Source organism: Labrus bergylta, chromosome 8 (assembly GCF_963930695.1).
Source record: "Labrus bergylta chromosome 8, fLabBer1.1, whole genome shotgun sequence".
Lineage (NCBI taxonomy): Eukaryota > Metazoa > Chordata > Actinopteri > Labriformes > Labridae > Labrus > Labrus bergylta.
In genome coordinates this window covers 4,384,980-4,404,288 of record NC_089202.1, presented here as the reverse complement: position 1 = coordinate 4,404,288, position 19,309 = coordinate 4,384,980, and the positions used below count along the sequence as shown (strand labels likewise).

The following is a 19,309-nucleotide window of genomic DNA, read 5'->3' as shown; positions in this document are numbered from 1 at the left end:
AGGTAAATGATTATTATTGGCTCTTAAACTGTATAACCTTCAAATATACAGGTATCCTCCCCATCTGCCCCTCAACAACAAATCAAGAGTTTTTGTTTATATGCATATTCTGCACTTTATTGAACACAAGAAAAAAAAGTACAATTTGCAAACCCTGAAGAAAATGAACTTCTGTTTTTTTTTTTTAAACAGGCAAATAAATTAAGTCACTCTTTTAAAGATTCAGCACAAGAAGCCTGGCGTGTTTTCAATACTTCAAGCGACAACACAAGGACATCCTTCTTATTTGGAGTGTGAGATATGGTCATAAGTTCCATATTACGCCATCACACACAGATTTGTTTTAATGGAAACTTCTCTCATTAATGCTCCAAGAAAAGCACTGACATCACCCCTCAGAATAATTCATAGCTTGCAGAGAAAAAGTCAAAGCACTTAATTACTATAACTGGAACTTAATATCTCTGATCAGTATTTGAAGAAATACAGTTAGACCGAACGGATAATAGATACACTCATAAAGCTGCTATATTTGGATACAATTCACATTGAAGACTTGTAAATTGCTTCATCACGTCTATGAGCTGATCATGTACGGAACATCCTAATGAGGATTTATGTGATCACTTGGACTGCACACATGAAGCATCACAAGACGCCAAAAACCATTACTGAAGGCAATAGTGAGTGAGAAAAGACTACATCATACATACATCAAGTACATACAGTATAACTAGTTATGTTTATTTAACATTTCTGCAATATTTACATACTTATAACTTCCCACTGTGTCAATGACAACATGTGTGTTTCAGGTTTCCAACTCTTCCTCGACCTCTTCTCTTCATAGAGCTTGAGCAAAGAAGCAGTCATTAAAGAAGCTTAGAATGCTTTGCAAGACAAGAATATGAGACTATTGTTGTCATCATGTGACATCAAGTGTGGTGGTACACGTCAACCGCTCTAGTTTATTGTCCTTTTGCTCCAAGCTGACAGTTTCTCACTTGTCTTGTATGCATTATGATATATATAAAAAAATCAAGAACCGTGTTGAAATGCATCTGCTACAGTTTGAAAAAAAGGCAAAGCACACATGAAAGAGAGGAACAGATGGGTAAAGACAAGACAGTTTTGTATTTCACTATTCTAAATGGATACAGACGTGCAGCCATAAGCATAATTTGTCCCAAAATGTAATCTCTAAAACAGGAAGAGAGGCTCCATAAATAGTGAAAAAAATATGAAACTGGATGTGCGAGGAGAGGGGGGGGGAAGGAGGAAAGGTGGAGCAGAGGAGATCTTCTTAATAGGACCGGATGGCAGGAGGGACGTGGGCACAGTCCTGCTCGTCAAGGGAGTGGTCGATGACAGGGCGGTACTCCAGGGTCACCTGTGTTTAGACAAACATCATGTATTGTATTACTGACTCTAATAGCAGAACTCTAGGATTGAGCCTTAAGCACACAGAAAACACACTGCAGGAGAATGTACCTTTCCAGTCTTGGGGTCAACATAGGACATGGTGTGCTTCCTCCAGTGCTCATCGTAGGGCTTGGCCTCCTGACCCTGCAGGGGCTTTGAGTAGTCGTACTCATCCACACGATCCTGGAATATATTCAAGAAAAAAAGAGTCAGAGGAGAAACTGGCTGTGAGACAAAGTGCATGTTTGGTTGCTTTTTTAAGCAATTATATAAAGACACAAATAGAGAGAGATAGAGCGAGGATAAGAACATTTGAGAGCAAATGGCAGTAAAAGTTAATCTTGGGTAGGCAGAGAATAACGGAAAGAAATGTGAGGAGCAAAGGATACAACTACTGCAACAATAACCAACCACATTCATGTCAACAACTAAAGTAACTGACCTTGAAGTCCTCTCTGGCGTGGGCTCCTCTGCTCTCCTTCCTCTGCTCAGCAGAGTGGATGGTCTGGACGGCATTCAGCATCAGATTCTGCAGCTCCAGCGTTTCCACCAGGTCTGTGTTCCACACAATGCCTGCAGATGGAAAGCAGTACCGACACATTGCAAGTCACAGTTCAATACTATGGATCTGCAGAAAGCAGAGTGATCTGTCACGGGACATCAAACAGACATATAAAGTGGTATATAGTACCTCTGTCAAAGGTCTTAAGCTCTTCCATGGTCTGGTAAATAGCGTCCATCTTGTCACATCCCTCCTTCAGAACGGAGCCGGTACGGAACACAGCAGCATGAGCCTGCATGGTCTGTGAGACATAAATCAAGTTTGTTTATGGCGTGCCTTAGTAAACAAAGCACTTGATCTAAAAGATCAGGTACAGGCTATAAGTGCACAGTGTCACATATAATGAGACATTTGTATATTTTTGGATTATTTACAACACGTTTCCTCAAGTGTTTGTCTGCATGCAGGTGTGACCTTACCTTCTGCATGTTGAGCCTGATCTCAGAGGTTCTCATGCTTCCGTTAGCAAACCTCAGCTTGTCCAGGTTGGCCACAGACTCCTCTCCTGCACTGGGCTTCAGAGGGGACAGAGTCTCTCCTGAGGAGAAAACACAACACCAGAATCATCAGTGAATCAGCAGGTAAAGCTTACAAGAATACTGTAACATTTAACAACCTTTTAATCCCGCCCTAACAAGAGGCGCTACATATCTTTAATTAGCACGACTCAGTATTTTCTTGACATCAGAACGGGCAATTGAAAAATGACAGGACATATAATATCTAAATAGCATGAAAAACTATTATTGATACTTATTTTTTTGCGTAATAAACGCTCCAGAGTAAAATAAATTCAATCAGAGCTTAAACTGTGTTGTGGCTAAGCTCACCAGGTTTGTTCTCCTCTGCGATGGTCAGGGCGCAGGCTCTGCCGAACACCACCAGGTCGAGCAGAGAGTTAGCACCCAGCCTGTTAGCACCGTGAACACTAGCACACGCTGCCTCACCACAGGCGTAGAGTCCAGGAACCACCTTGTCCTCTCCTTTGGTATGAGTGATCACCTGGTGGAGAAAATGTGTTGACACTTTAGGGGGGATATTCTTGACAGAGAATGACCTGCAACAGGCTGTGGATAAATATGACCTCACCTGTCCCTTGTAGTTTGTGGGTACTCCCCCCATGTTGTAATGGACAGTGGGCAGGACGGGGATGGGCTCTTTAGTGACGTCCACTCCAGCAAAGATCATGGCTGTCTCAGAGATACCAGGCAGTCTTGCTGCGAGCTGCTGGGGAGGCAGGTGGTGGAGCTGCAGGTACACGTGGTCCTTCTCTGGACCTACACCTCTGAGGGAATAAAGACAAAAACAGTTAGCTGCTGTTTCTTAATTTTCTTCCAGAGACAGTGTGTGTTTAAGTGTGTTTCATCACAAATATGTTTTCTTTACCTGCCCTCTCTGATCTCAATGGTCATGGAGCGGGACACCACGTCTCTGGAGGCCAGATCTTTGGCGTTTGGTGCGTAGCGCTCCATGAAACGTTCTCCCTCGCTGTTAATGAGGATACCTCCCTCACCACGGCAACCCTCTGTGATCAGACACCCGGCTCCATAGATACCTGTTAAAGAAAAAAGAGGTATGGGTTTAAAGGGACTTCATGCAAACACTATTCATTTTGACGTCAAACAGATGAGTTGCAGTTATCCAGTTCTAATCTTGAAGGTCTTTGCACACTGAGCCCATCTTTTTCCGAAATTGGCGCACGTTTAAAAAGAAATACGATCTTGTCGTGTCAATCATGTTTGAACACTGACTATGAAACTTTCGTCCCTCATGATTTTATTCAGCACAGGTTCCATTTTCTGCAGGTTTTTTTATTTACGTCTGTGCCTTCACTACCTCAAACATATTGCCCGCTTCTGTTCAGGATCAGTTTTTTGGCGGAAGTTGATGGTCTTCATATCAAACTGGAACACTGACATCCTAAAATTCACCTGGAATCAGGATAATTCTGCAGCTCCTCTATTAACAGGTGAAACTCTCCTTGCTCTTTTCTTGTATTCAGGAGAGGGTAGACACCGAGTTTTGTTTTTCTTTTTTTTTTAATGAGTGAAAAGCACACAAAATCATCTTCACTGCATAATGATTTTATGTTGATTTGACTGGGAACTTTTGCAGTAATAGAAAAATAAACGCATCAGACATGGTGTGCAAGGTTTACCTGCGTAACTTGGAAAAAAAATGCATCTGAAATAAACAGTGTGCAAAGACCTTAGTCCTTGGATTTTAGCCACACTTAAATGACTCAGTCTTTCATGGGCCACATTACTCCTCTGGGTTACTATGGTAACTTATCATTGAGATCTTGTCTCTTCTATAAAAAGGGTTTTGTAAGCCATTAGATCCAAATGTTGATAACTGGATAATAGGAATAAATGTATATTTCAATAATAAACTGTATGAAAAACAAAGTTATCTTCAAGATGAATGAACTTCAAAGTATTCCTGATGTGATCGATTTGAACCACTCTACCATCAATAAAGTCGAATGATATGGTCAACATAAAATCCACTCGGCTCTACGGTTAGGGCACCACGTAGTATCAATAGAAACTCCAGGCGAGTGTTTTATAAACTGAACTGTGATAAGGGGGTTTAGTTTTATACTCAAATTAAACTCTTGAATTTCCCCACTGAGGATCAATAAAGGATTATCTCAAATGTATGTACTGTTCATATTCATTCTATTTATTAGTCAGAAAAAGAAACAGTCTATGATTAAGATTATAATTAAGTTCCATTCATACAGAGCTTGCTGCGCTCACTGCAGGACATAAACACACATTCATAGAAGAAAGTGGAGAAAAAAGGATTTCTTTTCTTTTCTCTGTTTTTGGGATTATCTAGGTATACAGTGATTAATTTAAATTGATCTCTGAACCTTTTCAAAATGAATATTCAGCTATTATTTGCTGTTTTATGATGCGTTTATATTGATATTATGGGATCCCTTGAATACAGTATGTTAATGTTGGTTTTCTAGTGAGGATTGCTCTTTTGACTTATATCTGATGTGTTTTTTTATGTCCTAGAGGCCAGAAAAAAATGTTGCAGGCCTTCACCTGTGCACACCTTTGGTGACTCTCTTTGTCAGTGTGTCACTACACCCTAGACCTATGAATTAAAGGACTTTTATATTTTTCAAACCATCCTGTGTTTCTGGAACTGGATAATTTACTGTATACAATGTTTTTCTCCACTCCACTTTTATGAAGTATACCCTTTCATGTGCACCGGTGGTTTGAGGGATACCAGAAGCGCTCCTGTTGTCTCTCTTTAACACAATCAGAAGACTTAATGCTCTCATTGCCCACTGGTCAATGTTAAGAACTGTCACAATCATCTGGATAATGATGAAGGTATATAGAACTATTTTAGGCGCTTTAACAGAAGAGTAAACCTCATCATGGAACTTCATTTGTTTTTCAAGATTGTCTGCATTCAGGTAAACAGATCTTTTCAGAACACATATATCACTCTAGCTCAGCCTTTGGTGACCTCCCACAGCTCACATGATGCAGCTACTTCAAGTATAACTGTGGAGTCAGGTGTCAAATGTCTAGCAGGACCAAAACTAAGGACGACCACTTTATGCAACCGAGGTCTATTATTGGAGCATATTTTAAGAATTGGTCCTTTAAACTCTTGCACGAGTACAGTGTTTAAAAAAACACACAGAGCAGATCTAGAGAGTTAAGGGACTAACCAAACAGGAATACATAATAATTCATACCATTAGTCAATAAGTCATAATTGGTGCTCACATTGCTCAATAATTCTTAATTTTCCAGAAAGTATATGAACTTGATGAGAACATGGAACAACATTGACCACCAGATAAAAGAACAAAGACTATTTATACCATGTCTTATCGCGCCTTTTAAGACCAATAACAAAGTGGACTTTGAGTTGACAGTGATAGAAAATATATACCAGTACTATTTGATATTAAGTCTCAATGTCAACAAGTGTTTCAATAATGCATGAAGCTGCTGCAGAGAACTCAACCGCCTGTCTTTCTAAACAAGGTTCTCACATTTATTTTCTTACTCAGGTTTAATAAGTTTGTTTCTTTTCCTCACCAGTGGGATGGAACTGTACAAACTCCAAATCCTGGCAGGGCAGGCCAGCTCTGGTCACCATTGCATTTCCATCTCCTGTACTGGTGTGGGCAGATGTGCAGCTGAAATAGGTTCTTCCATAACCCCTGGAAGGAAAGTTTCAAGTAGTTAATTATCTTGGTTTCTCATGCAGACTTTATGAATTGTCCGTTAATCTTTCCAAATGTTACACTGTAGTTGTAAACTACTTTGGTTGTTCATGAAATTAAGTAAGTGTTGATTTCCTCTGAATTTGCAGGCAGTGAGCATGTAGCATACCCGGTTGCGATGACAGTGTTCTTGGCTCGGAAACGGTGAATAGATCCGTCCTCCATACAGAGAGCAATCACTCCTTTACATTCTCCATCCTCCATCAGCAAGTCCAGGGCAAAGTACTCCACAAAGTAACTGGTGTCATAACGTAGTGACTAAATCAACAGAAGAGGAGAGGGACACGTGTAACACTGTGTTGAATCTCTGGTTTCTCAGTTTGTCCATGGACTGATACAGAGAAGGAAGGAAAGTGTGTTCACTTACCCTTCCATAAAGTGTATGCAGCAGTGAGTGTCCAGTCCTGTCTGCTACACAACAGCAGCGATGAGCCTGGCCCCCTTTCCCATACTTGAGACTCTGCCCTCCAAAGGCCCTCTGGTAGATCTTGCCATCTTCAGTGCGGCTGAATGGCATGCCAAAATTCTCCAACTGGGAAAGAGGTACAGAAACATTAGGCTGAGGATTACAGTTGTCTCATACATTTAAGTACCGGTAATAAACCATAAGCTCTTTAAATGGTGTCACTATCTGTACAATGGAAAAGTTAGAATTTCAGCTTTTTTTGGTTCTTGGGATTTTTTTATTTAGCTTCAAGCAATAATACTGCAATTTATTCATGTGCAAAAGCACTTTAATTTTAATTCAACAAAATCCAAAATGTTGGACGAGTATATGAGTATGTGATAATTGCTTTTGAGCTAAAAATAACTAAAATAATGATTCTAATCGATCCATTATCTATACAGCTTTTTCCCCCATTCAGGATAGGAGGGCTGGAGCCAATCCCCCCGGACTGGTCGCCAGTCAATCATAGGTCATCATTCTAACCTTCAGAAATATTTCAGATTTGAAGCTTAAGCTCAATAGATAAATTGTGTAGCTTTTCCCCTATCTTTAGGTTGTATACTGTATTTGAGATGTGCTGAGGGTGCACCAGCGCTCAAAATCTTGTTTTTTTTACTCCTGTGACGCACATCATTTGGATTAATTGGGCTGGATCTTGTGTGGAATGAAGAAATGAATACATGACTGATGTGTTCTGAAGCTTTAATTATCACTGGTGTTTCAGGAAGCTCTTTATTCAGATAGACTTTTTTGCAGCTAAACAATGAAATGACCTCAACTTTGGGGAATTAACAGGATATTATAACCAAAACATGGGGGTGTGCATTAAAGATATGGTCACAATTATAGAAACAGTCCCACCCTGCTTTAAGCTATAACTACATACAAGTAACCACTTAATGTAATGAACATTTGTCTCTACCAAAATTACCGTATGCCTAAAACAAATTAAATACCAGTCAAGGCAAACACCAATAATAATCAATAACCACAGTAACGGTCACCTCTACAACGGCTGCAGGAGCCTGCTCAGTCATGTAGTGGATAGCATCCTGGTCTCCAAGCCAATCAGATCCCTTCACTGTGTCGTAGAAATGCCACCTCCAGTCATCACCTTCCATGTTACCCAGAGCTGCATTGATCCCACCCTGTTACCCAGGTTAATATAAACAAAAGTATCATTAGAAAAAGCATTAATGTACAGTAAATTCAGTGCAAACAAAACTATGGACTTGTGTTAAAAAATGCCACTATGGGTTTAGAAAAATAACTTGAGGCTGGTAAAATGCAGTTGAGAAAAAAAGCCTCACTTCACAAGTTAATATGTTGTTATACCTGTGCAGCAACAGTGTGAGATCTGGTGGGGAAGAGCTTGGTGATGCAAGCAGTGTTGAATCCAGCCTCTGACAGGCCAAATGCTGCCCTAAGTCCGGCTCCTCCTGCTCCAACCACCACTGCATCAAACTCATGATCCACCACAGGGTACTGAGTTGAAATCTGAACAAAGCAAAAGAGTTTCCTGTAAAACTTACAATTACGTGTTTTAGGCAATTGTTAACATGAAATGTGAACGTTTGCTGATACTGTTCTGTATCCTATGGCGTACGCATTCCAGTAAAAAACAGACAAAATGCTGATCTACACATGAGAGCAGATAAAACTTCACTTACATTATCTGATACACTGGCACTTTTCTTCTTGCCATAGATGGAGAAATGAAAGTTCCTAGAGCCCTGGACAGCAGCTGCAGGGACCTGGCAAAAAGAGAAAACATTATATGATTGGAGAAATAAAACTAATTCAGCACCTTCCTCAAATCAGTAATATTGACTACAAAGAAGGCTGCTTACCTACAGTAAACACACTTTGTTTGTAGGCATACAATGCTTCGTTTAGTTATACATTAATAGCAGCTTATCTGTTGATTGATTTAAATTACAATTTAATAACACATCACAACAACGTAAAATTTAAATAACCGAGGTGCAAATATTAGAATTCACTCTGTGCTTTGTTATTCCTTTGATTAAATATGATGATATTATAACAGTCTCCACAAATGTCAGCTCTTCACCTCACAGACTAAATGGACAGCTGACCACCTCACAGTGCAATACAAGTGTGCAATATTAACCTTAAAAAACAAAAAACAGTGCAATAACCTCAGGTGCAATAAGAGATAATAAGTGCAATAAGAAAACATATTTATATTTTCATTTCATTGTACAGTGTTCCCCTTGTTATTTGTTGTATTATATCTTTACTTTAATACAGTGTATAACTTCTGTACAGTTTATTTTAAATAATTTTTAAATCTTATAATGATATTCTATTTTATATATAATTTTAACTTTTTATTTGTAGAAGCTGACTCAATTCCAATGTACCTGTACTGTCCTGTACCTGTGCAGATGGCAATAAACATCTATTCTATTCTCTGTAGCCTTGCACAGCTAACATGTAGCATGTTGACTGTTTTCCACAAGGACAACAGAGGAAACTGACATTAACAAGCCGAAAACCCCAACTGTGATCACATTTTTCTAAAAACATGACTCTATATTTAAAAAAACGACACAAACAGGGGTGGTATAGCTATATATTACATGGAGAAGTCACCAAATAGCTCGTCTTCATGGAGTCACATTGAAACACCCTGAGCTACATAACACAGCTTACGCAAGTCAGAGTCTACCGGTTACGAAAGCTGGACAAATCAGCAACTCACGTTAATCACACTCACAACAAAAGAGAACATGCAGACAATATGTATAATATACATAAAATGCAACTACGACAACTCACTGGTGTTGTTTTAGACAGGACCCTCTTGGAGAGGAGACGGGACGCAGCACGAACACTCGCCATGTTGTCAGTTTGAGGGACAGATTCTGGAAGACGGCAGAGGATCACGTTTACCAGCGCACCGGACCAAACCAACTCGCAAAAATGGGGGCGCCTTTTAAATAACACATTATAGTATTATTAAAAAAATATTTACTAGAGTGTTTTGTATGGTAAATTCTGCTTTGATAAAACAGTAATTCCACAAATAAATCACCAATGATTACATTTTTTTTGTCTTTTTGAGTATTTTATATAAGACTATTTCTATCAACTACCCTTCGTCGGCATTGGATTGACTGCTAGAGCGTAATAAATTGTGTAAGCTGGGTGTGCAGGAACAAATGTATAAGTGACCTAGACTTTTCATTCAAGGTGAGACACAGCACCATATATTTAACAAATATACAACGGCTTGTAGTCGGACCAATGCAGCTATTCTTTCCCGTTTCATGTTTGTATAAAATACTGTAGCGAGCATACGCCATAAAGCAAAGATGTTAGCTAGCATGTTAGCTCATAGCTAACAGTGTTTGTGGTTAGCTTGACTGTCAAACTTCCCAAGCCATGTCTGACTGGTGTTTTGCCTGATACAGTGACTTGATAAATGCTTTCCAATTGCACACAGAAATTAATAATAATAACACTTTATCATTGGGTAATGTACAACATATGTGCACACACTTTCAAAAACGTGTTTTAAGTATCCTAGTTTATTAATGATCAGCTGTTCAGCCATTTGTTATTGTTGCAAAGTACATTGGGTCCTAGGACAGCCATTGTGTTATGAGACAACACAGGCTTTGACTTATCTACTTCTATCTATAGCCCCTATAGCTGTCTGTAATGTTTAGACTTTTGTTTGCTGCAGTGAGTGTTTACAGATTTGTTTTGATTCATGTGTTTTACAGCAGCCTCTATGAACAACTTGAATGACCCCCCCAGATGGAATATCCAACCAGACCCCAGGGGAAGGGGGGCGGGGGGCGGGGATGGGAACCAATGGAACTACGCCCTTCTGGTCCCCATGCTCGGACTGGCCGCATTTCGTAAGTTACACAAGGAGACGTGAGAGTGTTTGTAGATGAGGTAACAGAGTACACCTGCACGGGGTTTTTAACTTGTATAATATAGACAAGGACATCTTGCAAGCTGTAAATGTTGAGTTTTTAAAAATGCACATGTTTACTGATGCAGTCATATTTCATTTGACATTTTTTTCTGATTTGCAAATGTATACATAATCCTTTTTCCAGGACTTTCTCAATTTGCAAGAATGCAAAACAAGATTGGAAGAAAATTATTTTATATCATACCCTAAAACAAACCAAGACTTTGATTCTATTTCATGTGCTGTATGTCCAATAATATTAAATACTTCTTTAATTTTCAAAGCATTTACCCTGCAAAGAAAATAAAAAATAGTGTTTTAAGTAATAGTGATGGGAAAAGCAGTTCTTTTCAGTGTACTGAATCAGTAGAATCAGTTCAGTGATTCGTTCAAAAGATTCATTCACCGAATCGTTCAGTACTTCTCTGCAGCTCTGTCTGTGAATCAGAATTTAATAAGCTGAAACACAGCCGAACGTTTAGTTCTGCTCGCGATCGTACTGAGAACAGCCGGTGGTGAATAATAAGCCAAAAGGGCTGAGAATTTAGTTGGATAAAGCTACAGTTTGCAAACTGAAAGATGCTAAAACAATCACATTTATTTTCCCCGACCGTTCTGTTCAGTACGTTCAGTACACAAATCACTCACTGACTGACTGAGAGGAAGAGAGTGACTTGGAGGCGGAGCTCCCGTTCAGTGATTCATGTCGGAGCTCAGCCTCTGAGTCTCTCTCTTCCTCTCGTTCGTTCAATGAACGAAACACTGACTGAACTTGAACGAGCGAGACTGTCAGTCACCAGCCTCAGTCACACACACACACACACTGTCCTGACTGAAACACGATCGTTAGTAGATGTTAAAACAGTCAGCTGAGTGAAATTGAGTTGGATATAAAAGCTGTTTGTAAACTGACGGCAGCTATAAAAAGCACATACATTTTCGCAACACCTAAATGTTAAATAATATATTTGCTACTTCCTCAATTTTGGAGACATGAGAGGGAGAAGTAGGGGCGGGCTTTAGTGACACAGAGCTCCCGACCAACTCCGTCCTGTTGGTTCAGTCAGTACGTATCACTGACATGAGAGGAGAGGGAGGGCGGGCTTTGAGTGACTCTTACGGGCTAGAGAGAGATACGAGACGGGAGAGAGGAGAGAGCAACTGAAGTTGAGAAATGAACAACTCTTTTCAGTAAGTGATTCAGTTCAGTTCGTTCACCCAGATGATTCGTTCGTTTTGAACGAATCGTTCACGAACTACACATCACTATTAAGTAAATCAAAGTGAAGATTATAAATGTAATTCATCCCGTATCTTGCCTCCCACTCTGATCTCAGGCTGGATCTGGACAAAGGAATCTCAGAGGGAGATCCAAAAGGTGAAAGCTCAGTATGATAAGGATGTGTCTACAATAAAAACCAAGATGGAGGATCAGTACCGTGAGACGCTGACAGAAAGGCGCAGGGCAGCAGCTGTGCTAGAGTTGGAGCTGGAGAAGGAGAGACAGAGGGTGAAAGGTTACAAGCAGGCACTTGTCTCACAGAGCCAGAACCTGATGGAGGAACGGAAACAGTTACAGAAGGTAACATTTCCCCTCTCCTCTACTGTTATTGTGCACTACTCCAGTTGTTGTTTATCATACCTCAAAACACTGTCTTCTCCCTTACAAGGACCGTGAGGCTTTAGAAGAAGAGAAACAAAAGACTGTAAAGTCTGGAGCTGCAGGGGCTTTGCTGCACCAAGCCCTGGAGCGAGAGAACAACTGGTACCACCGAGCCTCAGCCACTCTGAAAGAACTGGAGGCTCAGCTTTTGGAGCGCCAGAACGCCTACTGTTCCCTGATACAACCTCGAGATCAACGGCTGGAGATGGAGAAAAACATGCTGCTAAAGGCCATCAAAGACCCCCTCAGTTCAGAACTGGATCTAGAGTCTGATCTGAAGGACATTTTTAAGCGAGATAAGCACTGTGCGGACCTTTTAAACATGGACAAGAGGAAGAATGGAAGCCTGATGTGGGTTTACCTCAAATACTGGCAGCTGCAGGTCACTGTCAAGAAACACAAGAGAGCTGAAGAAGCTTTATTAGGAGGGAACATACAGTCTCATGCAAAGTAACTAAAAAGACAAATACAAGCTTTAGTTTTTCATTTGACTTTTAAGAATGTGGGTTGGGAATGGAAATGCATGTATTATTCACTCTTCAGTATCTTTACTCGACAGGGATGTTATTAAGACACGAAACAGGGAATCAGGGAACAGCCCAGCATCTGAAAGTCCCTCCCTATATCACATAGTTTTGAAAAGTAGGGATATTTCAAGCACACTGAAATATATACTTCCATGAACTCAGGATCCCCTCTACCAATAAGACCCGTTTACTGTCAATGAGCTGTTTGAAACGTATGAATGAATGCATTAGGATCATCCAGATGATATCCAAGTGAGGTTCCAACTTGAACTAAACTACATAGAGATCCAATTTTTTCCCATAAAGCCCCTTGGAAATGTTGTTGGAAAATGTGTGTCAATTTAACTCCCACCCCCTTAGTGAATTGAATTACAGAAAGCTGCATATGTTGTATGCCTACACCTTGGGTATGAATTTAGGTGCTTCAATAACGGATCTGATTGTGATGCGATAACACCCACTCATCATCTTGAGGAAACAAAATCCTTCTCATCATAAACGCTACTATGAGAGAAAACAGCCAGGAATTGTAAACACTTTTTTCAGGAATATATTAAGGGAAAAGTCATTGAAGTCTGTCCGTTGAGTATTCTGACCATGTTTATTATGATCAGTTGTTGAGTATCATGATGTCTGTGGGGCATTATCTGTTTTTACCAGCACATTTGTCCATTACTTTCCCTCATCTACAATATCTGTCTCTACTCTCTCTGTACAATTTATGAGTCTAAGGATTCTGTTCATGATCTCCGGTTTTACATTTTAAGTCTTTGTTCAAGTGTGTTAGGGCTGTTAAACTACCAGGGAAACACGACTCTGTGGGTGCATGTGAGGGGACTATAAGTGCTGAAATTGTACCACAATTAACAACACAAAATGGCCAGACAGTATCAGTCCATCTTCATTTGTATAGTGCCAATTCATAACAACTGTTATCTGCAGACACTTTACAAAGCAGAGCAGTGTAGACTGTACTATTTGTTGTTGTTTGTACCTACAGGGACTCACATTAACCCACGGTGAGCACAGCACTTAGCAACATGCAGCAAAAAAACAAACGTCTCTACCCTTTTACTTCCTGCTTCACTCCTGCAATAAAAAGGATCAACTAAAGCTGTAGCATCTGCATAAGGTAACCAGGCTGTTAGGTTTTTGATTTGATCATAACTTGGTCAATAAATGCTGAAATAGAATACTGACATGTGCTGACACTAACCACTTGGTAAAATCCTCTCAATAAATATTTCGTGAAAGACTTGATTTCCAGGCTGTGTTTTTACTCTTCTTTGAATCTCTTCTGTTTTAACCAACAAGTTAATTCATTGATAATCCTTCAGTGATGTTGTTTTCCACATGTAGGAGCAGCCACTGAATTTATGATCTTGAATTGTGTACACAAATATACCAGCTATGTGGAAGCTTTTACTGTAACATAGGAATACTCAGAAACAATTGATGCTATTCATTATAGTAGTACGATAAACTACAGTGGATGGATGTAAGTCATTAAAAAGAGGAAGCTAGGAAAAGTTTCTGGACAGTTTCGTGAAGCCTCAAAAATCAATGATCAATGAACTTGATTTTTCTAGAATTTTAAGAGTTTGTAACAGAATGTGTTCATGCAGTTTTCCTTTTTAAAAAAAAAATAAGTTATACCTTTTAAAAATACAGCATAGTTTCAACTTTAATGAGATAGTGATTTGGTAAAAGGTTTAAGAGAAAAAAGAAACTTAAGTCAATAACCCAAGAGATTATTTTCTTCATATCAGTGTTTTGTTTATTTGAAAGTGAAAAGATGAAGTCACTGAGTAGAGTAGAGTAGTTTGTAATACATAAAAACAATATGCATTATGTAAATCAACTGGAAACAATTTTTCCCATAAAGCAATGTTGAAGATGGCTTGTACAACCAGCATGTAAATCAAACCAACAAAGGCTTTGTCATATTTTCAGCTCATATCCCCTCTCCTCGCTTCACACCCTCCTCTGTGCACGCTCAGAAGTTTCCCTCGGTGAGGACATCAGGCTCGAGGCTCTGAAGTTCACCCTCCGTGACTTGCTGGGATCTGGGCTTGTGGCAGCCTCTTCCTGTTTATCCTCCTTCCCCAGTATGAAGGCATGTTGTTCTGAGCTGCCTGAGGTGCTTGATCCTCTGCTGGTGTTGAAGAGGGGGAGCTGGTGCTTTGTCACGGCTCCGCTGTCGCTGCCCAGCCTCAGAGTCTGGCTCGGACTCCTCTGCACCATGAAGTGGACCACCTGTTGCTGCTTGTAGCTCTCTCTGTGAATGCTGTTGCTCTCTGACAGTTTCAGCCTGGAACACATTACACACTGGATAAATTACCTTTAATCCCCTCTAAGTCGTAGAGTGGTGCTGGGATCCTTATATCTGTTTCAGAAGTATTTTAAAATGGCCATCAACTTGAGGATAGAGTCTTAACTTCTGCCTCACTTCTCTCAGTACACAAGAAAAAATACCTGCAATGACATCACTGATCAGTATAAGGTCATGTAGTGCAACTTGTCCCAAACAAGTTTATACCTTGCTGTATGTGAATCGCTGAGGTTTCTCCCACTAATATTACAGCATGTCAATGTCATGTTTTTACAGTAAATATATAACAAGAACATGCTGCTTTGTTCTTTTCTTGCTATACTGCTGCTTTTTTCTGCACCTACCTGTGTACTATGGCATACATATTAAAATATTTTACTGTGTTTCACTAACATAATGCAAGAAGTAAGTAGTCCACATGTCGTGGGGAATGATAAAACTTTTTTAAAAATTTTTTTCTTAAAGAACAATTTCAATGGGGTGCTGGTGGCGCAGTGGTTAGTGTGTGCACCCCATGTATGGAGGCTGTAGTCTTCCAAGCAGGTGGCCCAGGTTCAAATCCTGCCTGTGGCTCCTTTCCCACATGTCATTCCTGATTTCCAACTCTACTGTCCTATCTCTACATTAAAGCCCAAAAATAAATCTTTAGAAAGAAGAATTTCAAGTGAGGATCAACCTACTTGTATTGTGGTCTTGTTTCAAGGACCAGGCTGAGCCAGCATGCTTCATAGCTCTCCTTCTTCCACTGGTTGTCCTCTTGAAGATCACAATAAGAGTTGACCAGGTAGCAGCCTCCTCTGCTCACACAGTTCATGGTGTAAGTGTGTAAAGAATGATAATTTCAATCCAAACCCAAAATCCTTAAAAAAGAAAAAACCTTATAAAACTGAAGGGAAACGGACACAAAGAATCATCAAATCCTGTGTACCAAGTAGTCTGAGAGGTGAGTCTTAAATTGTGAGTCTTAAATAGCCAGCCTTGTTTCTATTTTTACTCCTCTGCATCCCTTTGCTGTGAATGTTGTGAATGTCATCACTCCAGGCATCCTGAAGGTTGGTTTCATTTGAAAATGAGCTTGCATTTTTTTTTTTCCATGACATGAGATATGGACCCAGATGAAAGTGAAATCTGACCCCTCACTTATTTCATTTATTCAACCTACATGTGTTATACTGGAGTCTCTCAAGATACAAAGTGAAGCCACCAGTTATTTGAGTCACATTTGCAACATTGAGTGTTTCACATGACACTCTGAGTAGGATTTGATTGTGAGCATGTCTGTATACGCACCCACACTATAGCTGCCTGTGTGTTGGTCGTTATTAAATGACGAATCTGTCTGAATGACGTTGATATGGAGTTCACCAAAGATAAAAAATCATCCCCACTCCTCAGATGTCTCTCACTTAGACTGTGTGTCATGGGAGGGAAACAGCTGAACGAAATTCATATCACTTCATAATCCAACTCATTCATCCCAAACTGCAATAGTATCATGTTAAGAATGAAAAGATGATGTTTGTGACTGATTTTTTTTTTTTTAGAAAAGAGGAAGAAATAAATCCCACATCTGCTCAGACATTGAGGGTCAAACTGGTTCAGAGGGTGTGTGTGATGATGTGACTGAGGCAGTGGAAGATATGCTGGACTCAATGCCAGCAGAACCAGTCTAATCCAGAAACACAAGAGCCAGTAAACATGACCCCAGTTTGATGATAAGTCCTGATTAATAGACATTGCTTTGAAAACATTTGTAAAAATGTGTCCTCTCTTTTGAGTGTTGAAGCAGAAATGTGTCAGACATCATGAGAAGACAATTTTACAGGACAGTCATTAACAAAGGATTTAAATCATGAAAATGACTGGATGATCAGTTACAGGGTTTACATTCACTCCCATGTGTTTTATTCATATCTGACTATAGTGTGTTAAGTAATTATCTAACAGACAGTCTGTTTTTTTTTTTTGACTCAGTTGTCATGCATTTCAGGTATCAGACCAAAACGGGTTAAATTAGAGGTTGATAAAAGTTGAGTCATCGATAACAGGAGGGGAGGAGGATGCTAACACCTGTTACCTTCCCTATAATGCAGATGTACAGTACATCAAAAACTTTTTTTTTTTTACCCTATCATGGAAGAGCAGGGGTTGCCCTTCAACCAAAAAATCCTTCAGAGTTGAATAAAATAAATATGAATTTAACAAACACATTCATTGTGTTAACAAAGCATAGACACATAAGAGCATACTGTCAAATAATACATTTATTGTCAAACACTTAAATCACAGTAAATATAACTTGGCTACATTTGAGAAAAGGACAAAAATTAATCTATGATGTCTGACAACTACAACTTCAGTGACTTTTGTTGTGTGAGCCATAAATCTTTATGATGATAAATCACATTGTGTACACAGAGAGAAGTGAAGAAATGTGTCACACATAGTGTTACATGTTAGCATCAGTAGCTGAACCATGCAGGCCTCTTCCTAGACCTCTCTACAATCCTCTTGTCTTTGTCCTGCTGGCTTGGCGTCTCGCCCTCATACAGGACGACAGTCTCCACACTGGGGGCCCCATGCGGGCTACCTTCCATCGCTTTCATCTGCTGACGAATCAGAGCGGTCTCCCTGCACACCTTCGCATAACAGAAGCCGCACATGATGTGCTTCTGCTTCATGTGGCCACATTCTGGACACGGCTCGATGTTAGTCTGAGAGAGGAGACAGAGACTGTGAGTCGGACAATGGAACAGAAACACTGTCTCTATACCTCTTACGACACATCATCTTTCACTGGTGGTGAATAATCTTTACAACTTGTATAAGAGCAGAAACCTGACTTAAGAGCTGTGTCTGCTGAATATTTAAAATGTAAACTTTTGATTTCCAAAATGCCACTGAGCTTAAATGTCCTACGGTGAGTTACAGATGGTGTCTGCGACCCTTTACAAATCCTTTATATTCAGTCAACACAGATAGGTAACATCTCTTATGGCATTGTTGTGGGAATAATGAGCCTTCTTCTCCGCTGGTCGTCTTAATCACTGTACCTTGACTTTTAGGAGCTTTTCTTCAGCTCTCCTCCTGGTGCGGTTGATTTCTATAGTGCGTCTCTTCTTGGGTGCTGCCATCCACAGGATGCTGTCCAAAAGACCAGGGGGCTGCTCCTGACTCTCCTCCAGGTCCTCCTCCCTGTCGGGCTGAGGAAGGAGGCTGGGGCCAGTCACTGCCAGCGCTGGAGCTGCAAACAGGGACAAAAAGTTACCAATGTGTAGAAGCTTAGACAGCTAAGACAGCCAACGAGCAGGGACTTCAGAAAAAGGTCAAACAACAAAGATACACCGTATTATAGCCCACTATCCTTGTATGTTTATGTCAGGGACAGAGCTTGTCACAAAGATTAGCGTCCCTGAGCTCCAGTCATTAAACTCACCCAGCTGTCTGTCCAGTAGCACCACCTGCAGCAGTCTGCTTTCAATATGTAGTAAAGAGGACCTGAGACTGTGGACTAAAGCCGATAAATTCATCATTTTTACTATCAGCACGCTGACTCTCTTTCCAACATGCCAAACAGCTCACGGTCACACAGTAACAGTACGTCACTAAAAAGCGACAGTAGTTTTTTTCTTCTTCTGTTTCATTTCATCCAGGAATGACAGCTTTTGGCGTGTTACTACCACCTACCGGTCAACTCTTCAAACTGCACTTCAACATTCACAGAGTCATTCAAAAAGGATGGTGCAGCGGCCTCGAGGATAATTCTTAAAACCAACCTAAGTTTTTACCTCTATGCATTCTCGTACTTTTTCACGATAGTTAAAAAAACCCAGTTATTATCTAATAATTTCAAGTGCTTTTGAATTAGTTTAAAAAAAGTAAACTGTGACATTAGTTAGGAACAAATTCATTTCATTAAATGCATCGTTTGAATGTCAAAGCATTGCAATACATGTGTTTTTTTTTTTTAAAGTAATAATAAATGTATAATTTCACTGTAATTGAGCCTAAGTCTCATTGGGAGTTGGGAGTGCAGGGACAGAGTTTGCGAAAAATAGAATGGGAGACGTCAGATGAAGCAGATAAAGCCAGTCAGTGGATCTGGATGAGGAAGAGGGGTGTAACTCTAAGAT

At 40.0% G+C, this 19,309-nt stretch overlaps 4 protein-coding genes across 4 annotated transcripts; 1 reads left to right on the top strand and 3 right to left on the bottom strand.

Annotated features, from left to right (window-relative positions):
• Nucleotides 1–723: 723 nt before the first annotated feature.
• Nucleotides 724–9,645, bottom strand: sdha (succinate dehydrogenase complex, subunit A, flavoprotein (Fp)). Its single transcript, XM_020634294.3, has 15 exons — nt 9,505–9,645; nt 8,370–8,453; nt 8,035–8,196; nt 7,704–7,847; nt 6,619–6,783; nt 6,361–6,509; nt 6,064–6,188; nt 3,371–3,539; nt 3,074–3,269; nt 2,815–2,986; nt 2,404–2,522; nt 2,114–2,225; nt 1,865–1,995; nt 1,492–1,605; nt 724–1,390 (listed from the first exon to the last, which is right to left on the bottom strand). The coding sequence occupies exons 1-15, from the start codon at nt 9,565–9,567 to the stop codon at nt 1,304–1,306; spliced, it is 1,992 nt and encodes a 663-aa protein (XP_020489950.1). The 5' UTR covers nt 9,568–9,645; the 3' UTR covers nt 724–1,303.
• A 142-nt stretch (nt 9,646–9,787) lies between these two features.
• Nucleotides 9,788–14,104, top strand: ccdc127a (coiled-coil domain containing 127a). Its single transcript, XM_020633268.3, has 4 exons — nt 9,788–9,918; nt 10,455–10,592; nt 11,992–12,236; nt 12,325–14,104. The coding sequence occupies exons 2-4, from the start codon at nt 10,463–10,465 to the stop codon at nt 12,769–12,771; spliced, it is 822 nt and encodes a 273-aa protein (XP_020488924.1). The 5' UTR covers nt 9,788–9,918; nt 10,455–10,462; the 3' UTR covers nt 12,772–14,104.
• Nucleotides 14,105–14,584: 480 nt separating this feature from the next.
• On the bottom strand, nt 14,585–16,129 carry zmp:0000000930 (uncharacterized). Its single transcript, XM_065958293.1, has 2 exons — nt 15,857–16,129; nt 14,585–15,155 (listed from the first exon to the last, which is right to left on the bottom strand). The coding sequence occupies exons 1-2, from the start codon at nt 15,988–15,990 to the stop codon at nt 14,819–14,821; spliced, it is 471 nt and encodes a 156-aa protein (XP_065814365.1). The 5' UTR covers nt 15,991–16,129; the 3' UTR covers nt 14,585–14,818.
• A 1,293-nt stretch (nt 16,130–17,422) lies between these two features.
• Nucleotides 17,423–18,782, bottom strand: mrpl32 (mitochondrial ribosomal protein L32). The gene is made up of 3 exons (XM_020634833.3): nt 18,613–18,782; nt 18,230–18,420; nt 17,423–17,890 (listed from the first exon to the last, which is right to left on the bottom strand). The coding sequence occupies exons 1-3, from the start codon at nt 18,707–18,709 to the stop codon at nt 17,639–17,641; spliced, it is 540 nt and encodes a 179-aa protein (XP_020490489.1). The 5' UTR covers nt 18,710–18,782; the 3' UTR covers nt 17,423–17,638.
• Between the last annotated feature and the right edge of the window lie 527 nt (nt 18,783–19,309).

Excerpts from the sequence above, each read along its gene's own strand:
- sdha (XM_020634294.3), bottom strand. The coding sequence starts at position 9,567 with ATGGCGAGTGTTCGTGCTGCGTCCCGTCTCCTCTCCAAGAGGGTCCTG. Across the intron at positions 8,454-9,504 it reads TCCTGTCTAAAACAACACCA|GTCCCTGCAGCTGCTGTCCA; the intron begins GTGAGTTGTCGT and ends TCTTTTTGCCAG. Across the intron at positions 8,197-8,369 it reads GTGCCAGTGTATCAGATAAT|ATTTCAACTCAGTACCCTGT; the intron begins GTAAGTGAAGTT and ends TGCTTTGTTCAG.
- ccdc127a (XM_020633268.3), top strand. The coding sequence starts at position 10,463 with ATGAACAACTTGAATGACCCCCCCAGATGGAATATCCAACCAGACCCC. Across the intron at positions 10,593-11,991 it reads GCTCGGACTGGCCGCATTTC|GCTGGATCTGGACAAAGGAA; the intron begins GTAAGTTACACA and ends CTCTGATCTCAG. Across the intron at positions 12,237-12,324 it reads AACGGAAACAGTTACAGAAG|GACCGTGAGGCTTTAGAAGA; the intron begins GTAACATTTCCC and ends CTCCCTTACAAG.
- zmp:0000000930 (XM_065958293.1), bottom strand. The coding sequence starts at position 15,990 with ATGAACTGTGTGAGCAGAGGAGGCTGCTACCTGGTCAACTCTTATTGT. Across the intron at positions 15,156-15,856 it reads GAAACAAGACCACAATACAA|GCTGAAACTGTCAGAGAGCA; the intron begins GTAGGTTGATCC and ends AATGTGTTCCAG.
- mrpl32 (XM_020634833.3), bottom strand. The coding sequence starts at position 18,709 with ATGATGAATTTATCGGCTTTAGTCCACAGTCTCAGGTCCTCTTTACTA. Across the intron at positions 18,421-18,612 it reads GCTACTGGACAGACAGCTGG|CTCCAGCGCTGGCAGTGACT; the intron begins GTGAGTTTAATG and ends CCCTGTTTGCAG. Across the intron at positions 17,891-18,229 it reads AAAAGCTCCTAAAAGTCAAG|ACTAACATCGAGCCGTGTCC; the intron begins GTACAGTGATTA and ends CTCCTCTCTCAG.